This window comes from Emydura macquarii, unplaced genomic scaffold (assembly GCF_026122565.2).
Source record: "Emydura macquarii macquarii isolate MOO-44397 ecotype Brisbane River unplaced genomic scaffold, CSIRO-AGI_Emac_v2 contig_1253, whole genome shotgun sequence".
NCBI lineage: Eukaryota > Metazoa > Chordata > Testudines > Chelidae > Emydura > Emydura macquarii.
In genome coordinates, this window is record NW_027131390.1 from 51,968,543 (window position 1) to 51,982,390 (window position 13,848).

The following is a 13,848-nucleotide window of genomic DNA, read 5'->3' on the forward strand; positions in this document are numbered from 1 at the left end:
TTTGCCTCTTTGTTTTTTCTCCAACCCTCCCTCATTCACTACCTTTTATTCTCTAGGACCTGTAGGCTGTGATTGCTTGACTGATGGATCTGTGCTTTGGCATTTCTCTACCAGCTGGATCCTCATGTAGGGTTTCCTTTTCTAATAGGAACGATGCAATGCATCCTTTTATTTAGTTTGCTTTTCAAACTTGAGTTGAGGTAAAAGGCTTGAATTGCTGAACGCTGGTAGATATCCCAGCCCATTCTCTTCTCCTCTCCTCCCAGTGCCAGATTTCCACTTTATCTTTGGAGAGCAGAGCCTAGCTTGTAATCAATAGTGTTTGGTAAATGACTAGTCAGAGAGCAGCTTTTCCTCTACACATTGGACCAAATCAATTCCTGGGGTAACTGCTGCAGTCAGTGGAGTTATACCAGCAATGAATTTGGTCCTTGCACTCTTCTCCCTGTCCTGTTTGCTTACCCTGAAACTTGTGGCACACCCAGTTTCGGTCTATAAAGTATTCAGCTCTCTCTCCATTCCTGCTGAATATACTCTGTGGTAAATGCATTACATGGAGAGACCTGACACACTGTGTGAGAGAGAGTGTTTACAGAAGCACCTTCTGAGCAATTTTCAGAATTAAAAAAAAACTTTCCCTCCCTGTTTAAAATTCCTCCTTTGAAGATTAACAATGAAATCAGGTTCCTCTTTGTGTTCTCCCTCATCCCCGCCTCCTCTCATGCTTCCACCCTCTTTTTAGTGCCGGGTTGCTCAGGAGGGCTGGACATAGTGACATGGATGCGATGTAGAAGAAGAGCACAGAAACATTGGTTCTGAGGAGATGTGGGGGAAGAGGGGGAGTTTTGGACCTTGAGGGTATCCATTCTAAAATGTTAATGGTGTTGGAGTAATGCCCAGAGCTGCATTTGGCCCCCAGAACCTGGTTTGTCGTATCCAATGGGGAAAGTGAACACAGCAGAGCGGGGTCTGCACTGACTTCCAACTCCTGCAGCCCCGTTGACTTCAAGGGAAGTCCATGCAGGATAACAGCTGATAAACATATGGTTGGAAAAGTGTTAATCAGTCACAGTAGCCGGTGGGATTAACTGATTTCAAGAGAACACTTCTCCTCTTGCATTTGCCCCAGTAAAATATCATCTTCACTTTATCAACTGAGCAGGTGCATCTAAATGGGGATACAGGAGATGGGGGTCTGGGGAGGAGCAGATGTGAGTGCTACTATGGTGGGAGGTGAAAGACAACTCCTGAAAACCAGAACTAGAGAATTACTTTTAGTTAAGTGGCATTTTAAGCACTGTGGGTTTAATGACGTGCAGTTGTGTGCCTATTATCATGATTGCCCATGCATATCAGGCAGTCTGTGCACAGGAATAGCCACTTGCATGGCCGGTACCCCAATTTGTGCACGCAGTGTCGACTCAAGGAATTGAAAATAAGCCTCCAACAACATAGGGGTGGGGGCATTTGAAGGTTTGGTTCTTTTTTAAAAGAGAAACAGAAATATTTCTTTCACCAAGGCAGTGTAAGAATTAAAGATGTAATGAAGTTGGGGCCTGATCCAAAATCCGTTCAATGGAAAGTGTCCTGTTGAATTCAGTGGGCTTTGGAACAGGTTCAGAATGGGTAGGTGCTTTGAGAGTCTGCCATAGATTGGAAGAGCCTGAGTGAATACCTGGGGCAAAAGGTGGGCAGGCTAGATCTGAGGCAACATCAGTGGTGCTTGTGCGCTGTGTGGCTAGTTGTGAGGCAAAGGTCAACCTGGCTGGCTGGGGCAAAAGCATGGGCCCTCATGGGCAGTGCAGCACAGTATGGGAAGGGGCCAGGTGGCCAGGGGTGGTGCAAAAGACGGGAAGGTTTAGGCAGCAGTAATTTCATTGCAGTGCTGATTGTTCTCTTGCCCCCTCTGCAGGTGAGAAGCCTTACAAGTGCTCGTGGGAAGGGTGCGAGTGGCGTTTTGCACGAAGCGACGAGCTCACGAGGCACTACAGGAAACACACAGGGGCAAAACCCTTTAAATGCAACCATTGTGACAGGTAATGCAGCCTTCTAAATATAGCGTTCAAGTCAATGTACTGATGGTGAAAGACAGTGCATTGCCAGCCCTAGAGACCAAAGGCCGCTGGCTTTCGGAACATGCAGCAGTGGTGCACATTTCCTTGTGGTGCATTGCCAACATGTTTTTGCCCTGAAACCCCTCTCTTCCTCAGTAGCCAGCAGGAGTGCCAGGTGTGGGGTGGGGTCGTTCTGGGAAGAGGAAGCTTGCCTCTTAGGAACTGGGCTACGATCAGCAACTTTTCTGTACCCTTTTTTCTTATGGGTACCTAAAGCAGAAGCATGGACGCAAGGTCAGATCGTGGTCCCAGTGAAATCAGTGAGAATTTTTTGCCATCGACAGTACGGCTTTGTTTAGCAAACATCTCGCTTTAATACATATATACTGTACCAAACCTGCTAGCCACAACATCTTGGCTTTCCCTCTCCATGAGCCCATGTGACTCGGGCAGCAACAAAAGACTGAATTCCAGCTGCCCTCCCTTGCTTACAAAATTGTGGTTCAGCTCCACCTCTTGGCTTATGGTCCCTGTAAAGGGAGTCACCAGAGGATTGTCAAACCTCTCAAATCAGTGGGGGACCGGAGTCAACACAGCCTGACCTGGGAAGTGTGGGAGGCTCACAGGTTCTCAGGTGTATGGCGAAGGTACCCAAGATCTAGAGCCAACCATGAGGGCTGACAGCATTTTTCCTTTTCAGCACAGTAAATCTATCATTGATATTCTATTTCAGTTACTGAATACATGGCCCTTTGTTTGCCTCCCTTCCTATATGCAGTTGGAGGGGGACGGTTCCTGGGGAAACAAAGGGCAACATTTTAAAAAATGCCTAAGTGATTTAGGCACATCTGAAAATTTTACCACAAGGTTTTTGGGCAAGATCAAAGGAACCATGACTGTTCACACTGACTGTGAATCTAGTCTTCTGTTTTTCAATTGCACCCTTGACCTCCATTTTATGTGATATTGTACATTTTATATTTTATCATCTGTCTTTTTAAATTTGTGAAATTGCCTAGATCCAAGGCCAGGTTTTCCAAAAAGGTCCCCATGCAACAACTCTCATTTGGGCACCTAAAAACGAGATGACTGGGTTTGCCTGGAGAGCGGTCTGCTCGACAGCTGTCACCGAGAACAATGGGAGCTGCTGGCTGCTGATTCCTCTTGAAAATCTGCTCTCTTTATTTAGGTGCCTGAATGGAAGTTGTGCTGCCCTGAGTATCTGGTCCCAGTTACGGTTGCTGAGCATTTTTGACAATCTGGCCCTTTAAAATTAAAAAAAAAAATGTAATTAGGGTGGAGCAAGAGAGAGACTATCCAAGTAATCACGTCTGACAGTACTGACATTATCAGACAATAAATCCCCCAATCTGGAGGCTGGCAGTGCCCACGGTGAAGGCTGGATCCAGTTTAGGCATAATCAAATAATATGCTTGCATCTGAACATGTTATCCAGCTAATCCCATTTATATATATTTTTAAAAGAGGCTTAAGAAAATTACCCATCTTTTTAATGCCGCACTGAAGTTCTCTGTTACGATAAGAAAATGGTTTATAATACAATATAGAGTTTATAAAGCTTCCGGGCACACCAGATGGGCCAAGAACATGCATAGAAAAAGGATACACAGAACATAAACAGGGGACCCATCCTTTGATGGGAAGGAAATTTGATCATTTGAACATCCTGTCTTTCCAAGATCCTCATCTTCCTCTCCCCCTTCTTTCCCCCACACCCCCAGCCAAGCAGAATGATAAAGGATAAACCAAGCACAGACTTCAGTAGTCTTGCCTTTTTATAAGCATCTCTAGGAAGTAGAAAAGCATTGACGTTCTTTATTTTCATTGTAAAAGGCTGCTTTCTGCTTGTCTTTGCTCTTTAAGAACCAGCCAAGTCCCCCCGCCCCCTCCACCGCATGTCCAAAATAAAAAAACAACCCCCATGCCCCCTTTTTGGTTTCTGTTGCAAAAAGACAACATTGTGAGCACTCAGATCCAAGGTGATCTCACCACTTACTACTAACTCTACAATCTCCCTTAGTCAAACTTGGTTACATGTCGAGCTGGAAGAATAATACTGCTCTTCTTATCCAAGTTTTTTCTATAGCAGCCACCATCATGCTGTTTTATTCAATGAATTTGTTCCCTTAATTGTCAAATTTTCCTCCTGTTTGATCAAATCTATGGATAGGTAAAAAATATTCACCAACTTAAACTGATCATATGTGATGTGATGTGTCCATCAAACCATTTCCCACCACTCTTTCACTACGGTCTGGTTAGGGAAGCTCACTCTGCACAAAGTGGTTCAGAGCGATGGTTCCTTTACTTAACTCTACCTGTTTTGACTTCACACTTTCTTTCTTTTCTCTTCCTCTTCACAGATGTGCTCGCCTCCCTTCCTCATCCCCCGTCCCCCCGCTCCAGGCCTTGATTCAGGCATTCACTTAAGCACGTATTTCAGTCCAGGCATTTAAGCACGTGCATCAAGCATTTCAGTCCAGGCATTTAAGCACATGCATCAAGTTAAACAGGTGCTTTCCTGAATTAAGATTCTAGATAGTGAGAATCCCATTTCTCCATCTCCGTACTGCTGCTTCTTAGACTTCTTTTTAACCTCTTCCTTTTCCTCCTCTACTAAATGACAGAAGGGTCATTGCCTACAATAAACACCCTAGTTTTCTGAGCTTTAAGTAGCCTTTAGGTACATCTTTTCAGCGGCATCAATGTAGTGTAGACCAGCTGCACTTCAGAGGTGAAGGCAAATACTTTGGAAATCAAAGCATGAAAATGGTGATTGAACCACCAGGGAGGGAGTGTTTATGTACATGATCTATCAGCGATTTCCTTAAAAACTCCTCTCTCAGGGATGTGGGTTTATACAACTGGCCTTTTGGATTGCAACCTGGTATTCATGCTATCAGCTTAGAGGGCAATTTTAAAGACAAACAATAGATAGATAGATGCAGGTGTTCTAAATTTTAGTTAGAAAAGGAAGTTGGGGAACAGGAAGCTAGAACTCTGTCACTTTGTTTTCTCCCTGCCCAAGTGCGTGCGCGCACACACACGTTCTCTTTGTCTCTATTTCAAACAGTGTTGGTAGCTTCTTTTCAAAGCACTGAATTTCTAGGCATAGAGTCTTTGGTGTAAATAGGCATTTAGGGCACGATCCAAGACCAATGATTTCAGTGGGTTTTGTATCAGACCTTAGGTCTTGGGTGTGTAAACCCAGCTCTCTTTGTCACGAAAGTCATGAAACTGCTGACTTCCTTCTGGAAGAAACAGGATCCTTTAAAGTGAAGTGTCTAGTTTGCACCCCCCCCCACCCCTCCATCCCATCTTACAGCACTCAGGTTGTATGGTTAGTTTTCGTTGGCAAACTACCACCCGTCTGAGTAGCAGCATATGTAGTGCGAGTGGTGTGTGTGATTTGGGAGCAGCCGGTGAGGAAGCAGAGGGAGCTAAAGGGGCACAAAAGGAGACGACAGTGGCCCCAGTGCAGCTGAGGCACTGTGAACATGCTGGTTAGCCATATTCCCGAAGAGTTAGTCAAGATGCTTTTCAGAACAAGGGGCGATTTTACATACGCTCGGAACACCTGGGTCAGCAAGGGACGGAGCAACGGCCACAATTGTCACCTGGCTCAGCTGAGGGAAACATGGATTAAAAAACATCTGATGCTATTTTAATATATATTGGTGTCCCGACTGCCAGCTGAGCGCCATACACTCGCCTCCCCACAGCTGGAGGGGTGGGTAGATTGTGAAGAAAACCAAATCCCACTGGGGAAGATCTGTGCAGAGGAAGAAGGCGGCTGAACATTATGTCCTCTTCCCATCCCATCGGCCTCCTCTCCACAGCTGTGAAGATGAAACCCAGCACTATCTTTGGGAGCAGGCAATAGGGGGAGTATTGGGAAGCAGGCGGTTTATGTCCCATGCAAGACTATCAGGAATGAGGACACTTTTAAGCACTGCAAGCTGTCCCTGCTGGGGATAACACAGATACATGCAGCCTTTCTGCATCCTGGGGGTTGTGAGAGCTGGGCCTGGGTACAACATGCAGCAATGCTGTAGAGCTAGAAAAGTTGTGGAGACAGTGACCTGTCTCATGGAAGACCAGGGATCCACTGGGTTTTCCCTCAGAGATCCCAATCTGTGAATCTGTTGAGGACAACTCCCCTTTCTGGGTCAACTCCACTGCCAGTATCAGTTCTAAGAAGGGAAAATGTGGCTGGATCTCAGCAACTTAACAGCTGCAGATCTGTTTTGGGCTTTTTGATAATAGGATTTAGCTGTAAAGTTTTGTGGGTACTTTTTTCCCCCCCAGTTGAAGCTATGTCTCCACCTCTAGAAGCCTCCAAACTAGATGAAGCTAACTGAATTACCAGCCAGGAAAGAGCCTGCAGGATTACTAATGCATCATTTTATTAGGTATAAAAATATATCGGAGCTGAACATGAGGTTACTGATATGGAATAAAATTTTGGTTTTGTTATTAACATTAACAAATCTTGCCATGTCAATGACGCAGCAGACTTTTGATCAGCATTGCCTCTGGTTATTAGCAGGCATCTGAGAGGAGTAGTAGTGGTAGGGTGGTGGTCTTGTGGTTAGTCATAGTCTAAAATGCCAGCTGGTGCCTGTCTTCCTGGCACCTATTCTTCTTGTTTTGGCAGCCATAATATCTCAGGTTATCCTGATGAGAGGGATAGCTATCCAAGGACATATTTGGTACCTGCAGCTGGAAAATACTAAGTGTGGTGAGCCTTCTGTATTAGAATCTCACTATCCATTGTAAGACGTCTCTCTCTCTCTCTCAGTTTAATGCACATTCTTCACTCTGGAACTTAAAGGAATGCAGGACTCCAACTCCATACCATTCTAAATTGTTCTTTGTAAATTTTTCCTACTCTGCTTTGTAAAGAAGCATGGACCAGATCCTCAGGTCCACTGATTACACTGGAGCTATGCTGATTTACATCAACTGAGGATCTGACCATGTATGTGAAGGTTGTCTTCTTGCAGATTTTCTGCTCTTACGAATATTTATATGCGGGGGTGAGCAAATATGATAAGTAGTAATAGACACACAGACAATAATGGCAAAAGGACAAACTAAGTGAACTACCAGGTCTTTTCCCTCTCATATTTAGGATTCTTTCTTTGCCTCATATTCACAGTGCTGTGAGACCAGTTTTTCCACGTTTTTCTTTAAGCATTTTTTAAAACAATGATTAAATTAATTTACCTGCTTCTTACTGAGAAATGAAGACAATACAATAATTGCTTTTATCATAATTTACTCATCATAAATCTATGTGTGCATGCTACAAATTCTAGCAACAAGCTTATTTTTTTTTAAGCGTGTATCAGTGTTTATTTTGTAATATAGCCTTTTGTGGCAGAGGATGGATTTTCAAAGCATCACAGACTGGTTAGTTCTGGAAGTGCCCTGCCACAATGTACACTGAGCTAAGATCACGAAGAACAAGGAGTCCCGGCAACAAGTAGCAAATGCAGTTTGTGGTGGATTCTTTTTATTGCTACTAAACATAACTTCACAAGTGTCTTACAAGGTTAGGGTGACAAGAATGAAGGCCAAGATTTTCAAAAGTTCCAAGTGATTTGGGGCATCTCAGAATATAAGTGCCCAACCTGAAACGTCTTAAAGGGGCCTTATTTTTCAGAAAGCGGTGAGCACCTGCCCTCTGAAGAGCAGGCCTCTTTAAAAAGATATCACTCGGCACTTCTGAAAATCTTGGCCTAAGTCTGCTTTGTATATAGTATATGCACCTCCAGTGGCATTTGGGTGGCATGTGTGAAATGAGTTACTGCTCTCAGTCCAATTCCTAGTGGGTGCATATCATATCTGGCACTAATGTTCTCTCTTCCTTGCTGGAAATATTAGCAGAAGGGTCAAGGATTGAGTGGCCATGAAGAAAGAACTGCCCATTGTCATCAGAACTTCAATCAAAGTGAAGACACTTTGGTGGAGCAAAGCATTGTGTTAATGTTGTGACTAGGAAGAGATTTTCATTATCTAGGGCTATTCTGAGAACCTTTCATAAGCATTAATATCCATCTGCATTTGTACAAGTGCCAAAATGTTTTGCTGAGCAGGGGTGGAACAGAGATAGGATGGCCTTCGGGATAATGCCCAGAACTGGAAACCGACATACCTGAGTTCTGTTGCTGGGATTGCCAGACTTCTTGTGGGACCGCAAGCAAAGTCCTTATCCCACTGTGCCTCAGTGGCCTCATTTATAAAATGGGGATAATACCTCTCTTCCTCTCAGGGATGTTGTGAGATGATCTTCATCAATATCTGTCTAGCACTCATTCTCAGACAGAAGGCTGGGCCAGGTTTTCTAAAGAGCTCTGCTTCCATTTAGCTATCAAAATAAGCAGCTCAGTCCCCAAATATGGCCCCTTATTTTGGTGTCCAAATGTATGCTGAGGTCTTTAGATGATATGAGGGTACGGAGCACTTGAAAAATATAACCTTATATAATATGCAAAATTATTTAATTTTATTACTACAGCTACTTAGTTAATGAGTTAGCTTGCCCATTCCCCAATTTCTGACAGTATTAATCTGGTGGGGTTGGAGTAAGGGAAGAATAGTCTACTCATTGGAGAGCCAGCATTGCTGCTCATCTTCAATGGTGGAGTCGAAGTCACTGGGCTTTGTGACCACACATGGCATATTCCAGGGAACTGCTGTAAATCTGGATAAACATTGGTCTTGTACATGACGGAGGAGGCCTTGTACATGGTCTTGTACATGATGCAGAAAGGCTTGTTTTGTTAAATCCTTATTTATTTCTGGTTTTGTTTCTTTTGCAGATGTTTTTCCAGATCTGACCATCTTGCCCTCCACATGAAGAGACACATCTAAGTACCTAAAATCAGTCAGCATGGCATACATGTCAGCTGAGCTAAAAGACATGGCATGAAGGGTGGAACTCAATTATATCCTGCTGCCTTGCAGAAGAAGAGAACTTGATGATATGTGAACCTCTGTTCACAGACCACGCACTCACACCGTCATGCACTCAACTATACTTAAATACATACATCTGTTCTTTATGCCTTGCCCCAGCTGGATGGAAGATGATGCAGGAGAGGAAATGGGGCAAAAGTGAAGTCAGTAAGATAGAACAATTGCTTACAGTACTTCATCACTCTTGGATTCGTTTCCTGCTATTGCCAATGGAAATCAAAGTAAATGGAAGAAGCTTCTTTGCAGGTGGACAGCAATAGGAGGGGCTTATTTAACTCGCTTCTCAATGCAACTTGATAGGAGAATATGTCATCTTGAAGTTGCATATTTGTAGCACTAACTTTTCTTTTTAAATAGAGGGGGAGGGGGATAATGACCTAGAAAACCAAATCCCAATTTGGTAGCCAAATTAACCTCTTGGTTCATTTGTTCTTTGTCTGAGAATTCCTAACGCTTGACACGTCAAACTTCTCACAGACACTTTGATCTGTCTTGATTTTGGTTCTTCCTAAAACTGAGCTATTAAGATCCTTTTAAGTCTATACCAATGGCCTTAATGGCAGTTGACTGTGGAGTGACACCTTTGACACATACATCATCTGTTTGGCCTGAGTTTATGTAGACTTCATGGACTTTTTTCTGTTAATTTTTTTGGCTGTTGCATACCCTATGCACTAGTAGGGACTATGGAAGCTGCTGGCATGACTGAAAAGCGGCCAAAGGAAGAGTCCCTGAGAAACACCATGTTATATCTCTATAGGCATCACCTTATTGCCATAGGTTGGACTTCTTGTTTGTCTAATGAAAACTTGTAAAGCTCATGTGGAAGCTTTAAACATTTTATCTTTTCTCCATGAACAAGTGATCTTCAGAATTCCTTTTCTTCACCTGCTTACCTGTCTTGGACTGGGCAGTCAGGCATGACTGTAGATTACCTTCAGCACCATGTGAGCATGTTGGCTACAATCCTTAGCGATTGACAAATTGTGTTGCGTGTTCTTGTTATTCTATTGACCAGTTTAAAACATTGACTTTTATTTGTCGAAAGGGAACCTGCAAACATTTCTTTTCTAAACCTAACTTTTGGGGAAACATCTTACCCCCCTCCCCCCAAAAAAAAAAAAAAAAAAGCCAAAAATACTACTCCAGTCCCAGAGTAGGAAAGTGAGACCCTCTTTCAAATAAAGTGGCTTCATTCAGAATTAATCTTTTAAAGAAAAGATCACAGTCCTCCTTTCCCATTCATCAAGGTGATGGTATAGCCCACTCCTATGAAAAAAAATGTAAGAATATTTAAAGGGTGATAAAGGGTTGGCTTTTGTGCACAGCACTGAGGATTTTCCAAGCGATCAGTCTAAAGTATTTGTAGCATGGGTCCAATTCGACCTTCAGTCTGTATCATCAAGGATCAATGGAAACCTCACACACACCCTTGAATCCTGTAGATAATTTGACTATTTTGGCTCAAAGTGAACTAAATTTCTTGTTTAAAAAAAAACAAAACAAAAAGTAATATATAGACACAAAACTTGCATTTATAGCAAGTTGGCACTGGCCCTGACTCCAAAGACTGCCTCTAGGACCATATAAAATGGCCTATGCAAGCAGGTGGGGTGGTCATTAGAACAGGTTGTATATTTTGTATATTCTGGGACCCTCCCTACAAGACATGTCTAGAAATGGAACAAAATGGCATGTGGTCCACAAATGGTTGCTGCTTTTTTATATTGTACTAGCCAACTGCCCTCTTTGACTGTTTTGACTCATTGACTGTTAAATGACTTTTTGGGATGCAAAACTGAACTCTTAAAAAAAAATCAATAGCTGTAAAACATAAGAGCACTGGAATCATTGGTACTTGCATTCTCAGCTCTTGCGCAACCTTTATTCCAGTCAGAGATTGAATCTACCTGAAAGTTGTTGATTTGCTCACAGTTTTTACAAACACTGACTGTCAATTGGACACTTTGGTGGGGGGAATATGATATTTGGCTCATATAGCATGAGATATGAACCAAAATCTAACCATCTTTTGGGGGGCAATGATGTAACAGTGAAAAAAGTAAGAGAAAATTGAATTTTAGTCCAAAGATTTAAAACTAACCGTACTATTAAAACAAAATTACTGGAGCACTGCTTGCTGACAATCTTGTAGTTCTCTACCGTATTTGCATACTTATGTCCATTCCGTCCAGGAGTCCAACTGGGTTCTGAGGGCCCTACAAACCAACTTGTATTTGTGGAGCATCTTATCAGGATGTCTCTCGGGAGCTTGAGGACACCTGAACCTCAGCTGCGTGAAACTATAGAGAATCCATTCAGTGCGTTAGATAAAACTATAAAAAACCCTAAAATTTTATTCCCATAGCATCCTACAGTATGTGCAGATATACCTGCCATTACAATATTCATTGGCTATGAGCCTGCATAAATATTCTCTTCAGAGCCCTACATACTCCTGCCTCTAGAAATGCTACTAATAGTCTAGAAGACTTCAATATTAAAGCAATTTTAGTACAAGGCTCTATTTTTAAAAAGGGGAAAACATTGAAAAGAGAAATTATTTGCTTCCTGTTGTCACTTGTGGTCTTCTTGACATCTCAATTAAAATATAGTGGAACAAGAACAAGAACAAGGGCTCTTTTGATAACCATAAAAAATGTATGAAATATTTAGAAACTCTTGTTTCTACATGTAGGCCAGAATCAAAATCCTGGATCAAAACACCCCAAAACCATAGGAAATGGATTCAGAATCCAAAGCAAGATCTGGATTTATCAGTTGGTCCCTGTCTGTAACGGGCCTCTAACTTTGAAAGAGAAATTTTGGGTTTCAGGACCATCGTTGATATTTTTCATAGACAGTTGTAATCTGCGTACATTGTGTCTCAGATCAATGCACTGTGTCAATCATTTAATAGCAGAAAGTGCTAGCTCTAATACTGTGGAGGACAGTGGGTAAAGCAAACAGTTTAGTCATGGTTAAGATTTTTCAAAAGTGACTAGGGATTTTGAGTGCCCAATTTAAGACACCTTAAATGGGTCTGATTTTCATTCAGTGGAGCTCTGCACTCTATTAACAAACCAGGCCCCTTTTATGGTATTTAAAGTAGAGTGCTCAGCACCGGAGGCATGCAAAATCACTAGCCGCTTTTGAAAGTCTTAGCCCAGGTCTTTCTGCTACAGCTGCATTCACTTCATCCACATTGTAAAGAATCACTAAGTAACAGTCTACCTGGGACCCAAGAAAAATGGGAAAGGGCTAAGCTGCTCTGGGATTCAAACCATAATGGGTTTTTCATTGAAGAGCTGTAGTTGAGAACCAAGTTATCTAGCAGCTTTCAAAAGAGCCTTAAAGGGAAAAGTTTAGCCTGTTTCCCTTCAGGTTGAATTCATGCCCATTTACAGAATAAAAGCCATATAAAATGACCATACATGGCTTCCAAGATCACTGGGAAAACTGTGTTGTGGGAACAAATGGAGACACAATCCTTGAAAAAACTGATGCTTACAAACTGGTGAAGAAACAACAAATAGGAGGCAAATATGAGTTGCTCTGAATAGTGATATAGCATTAGTTTGGAGAAGAGCAAGCACAACACACTTCATATATTAGGATACTGAGGTACTGAAGTTATTCTGGATTTACACAAGTGTAACAGAGCAGAATGTGCATCTTCATAGGGTTCTGCTTCAAAAAGTGAGTTAAATTTTCATTGAGGTTTTATTTTTTGTTTCAGTGATTCCATATCAGATTATCTTGTGTATGTGTAAAAACAGTTTCTCTCATAACTCTGTTTGTGATCTGGCATGCAAGTTCGGGTTCTTTCTTTCTCAGGTGTCATCTTTTTTATCTGTATCCTAAGCACACCTGTTGTCTCTCACTGTTTCCATATCAAGCATGGAGGTCCACAATGTCATATTTTTAGTCACTTTTCAGAGTAGGCCCACACTTCAATATGCTTTTTGTCCCCTCTTTTGTGATAAACACAATTCCCAAAAAGTGTGTGTATATATATATATATATATATATATAAAACAAAATGCCAGACAATTCCAGCAATTCGAGTGAGAGCCGCCTATCAGATGCTCCAGGCCATTACCCCAAAGATGCTTTACTCTAGTGGCCAGCATTCTATCTATCTGCTGCCCTAGAGAATTATATCCTCTCTATAGAGTGGTTAGAAAACAAAAGAATATCATTTGCTATTCAATTCCATGAATGAAAACCTAGCCCCCATTAAATTCCATGTCAAGACTCCCCTTGACTTCACTGGTGCCAGGATTTCACTTTGTGGGGTTGATTCTTCAGTCCATTCTACTGGTGTAACAGAACATAGAATCAGACCTATAGATGTTCCACAGACCTCTATTGGTTTCCTCCTTATTAAATTCTATATGACTTTTCTGTTAGGAGAGAAATCTTGGAAAAGAAAAGTTATGAAAGTCCTAGTATGACTCTGTCAGCAGACATTATTATACCATATGGCCTGTCACTATGTCTTGGGTCCTTGCCAGACACACTGGAATTAAATTACTTTAGATCTAACGTAATTTACATCACTGTGAATGTGCACATTAGAATATGATTTTTCTTCTCATTGGCAGCAGGCTTCATTGGAATCTGATTTTTTTTTTTAAAGGCAATCACCATTTTATTGATACCCTGAAATCACTGACCAAATATGGGAAAGGAGGGTAAATTGGAATGTAAAAGGGGGACTCCGTTCATTGCTTTCAGGACTCTGTTCAATTTAAGCTAAAAGCAACAACTATCCTTTGATGTCTTG

At 42.0% G+C, this 13,848-nt stretch overlaps 1 protein-coding gene and 1 long non-coding RNA gene across 2 annotated transcripts in view; one reads left to right on the forward strand and one right to left on the reverse strand.

Moving 5' to 3' along the window:
* Nucleotides 1–10,147, forward strand: part of KLF7 (KLF transcription factor 7) — a 63,445-nt gene extending 53,298 nt beyond the window's left edge. The window contains exons 4-5 of the mRNA XM_067548766.1: nt 1,913–2,036; nt 8,903–10,147. Coding sequence (XP_067404867.1) covers nt 1,913–2,036; nt 8,903–8,954 — 176 coding nt within the window. The 3' untranslated portion in view covers nt 8,955–10,147. The remainder of the gene's footprint in view (nt 1–1,912; nt 2,037–8,902) is intronic.
* LOC137153437 (uncharacterized) overlaps nt 1–13,848 on the reverse strand; it is a 63,712-nt gene that overhangs the window by 14,067 nt on the left and 35,797 nt on the right. The window lies entirely within an intron of this gene.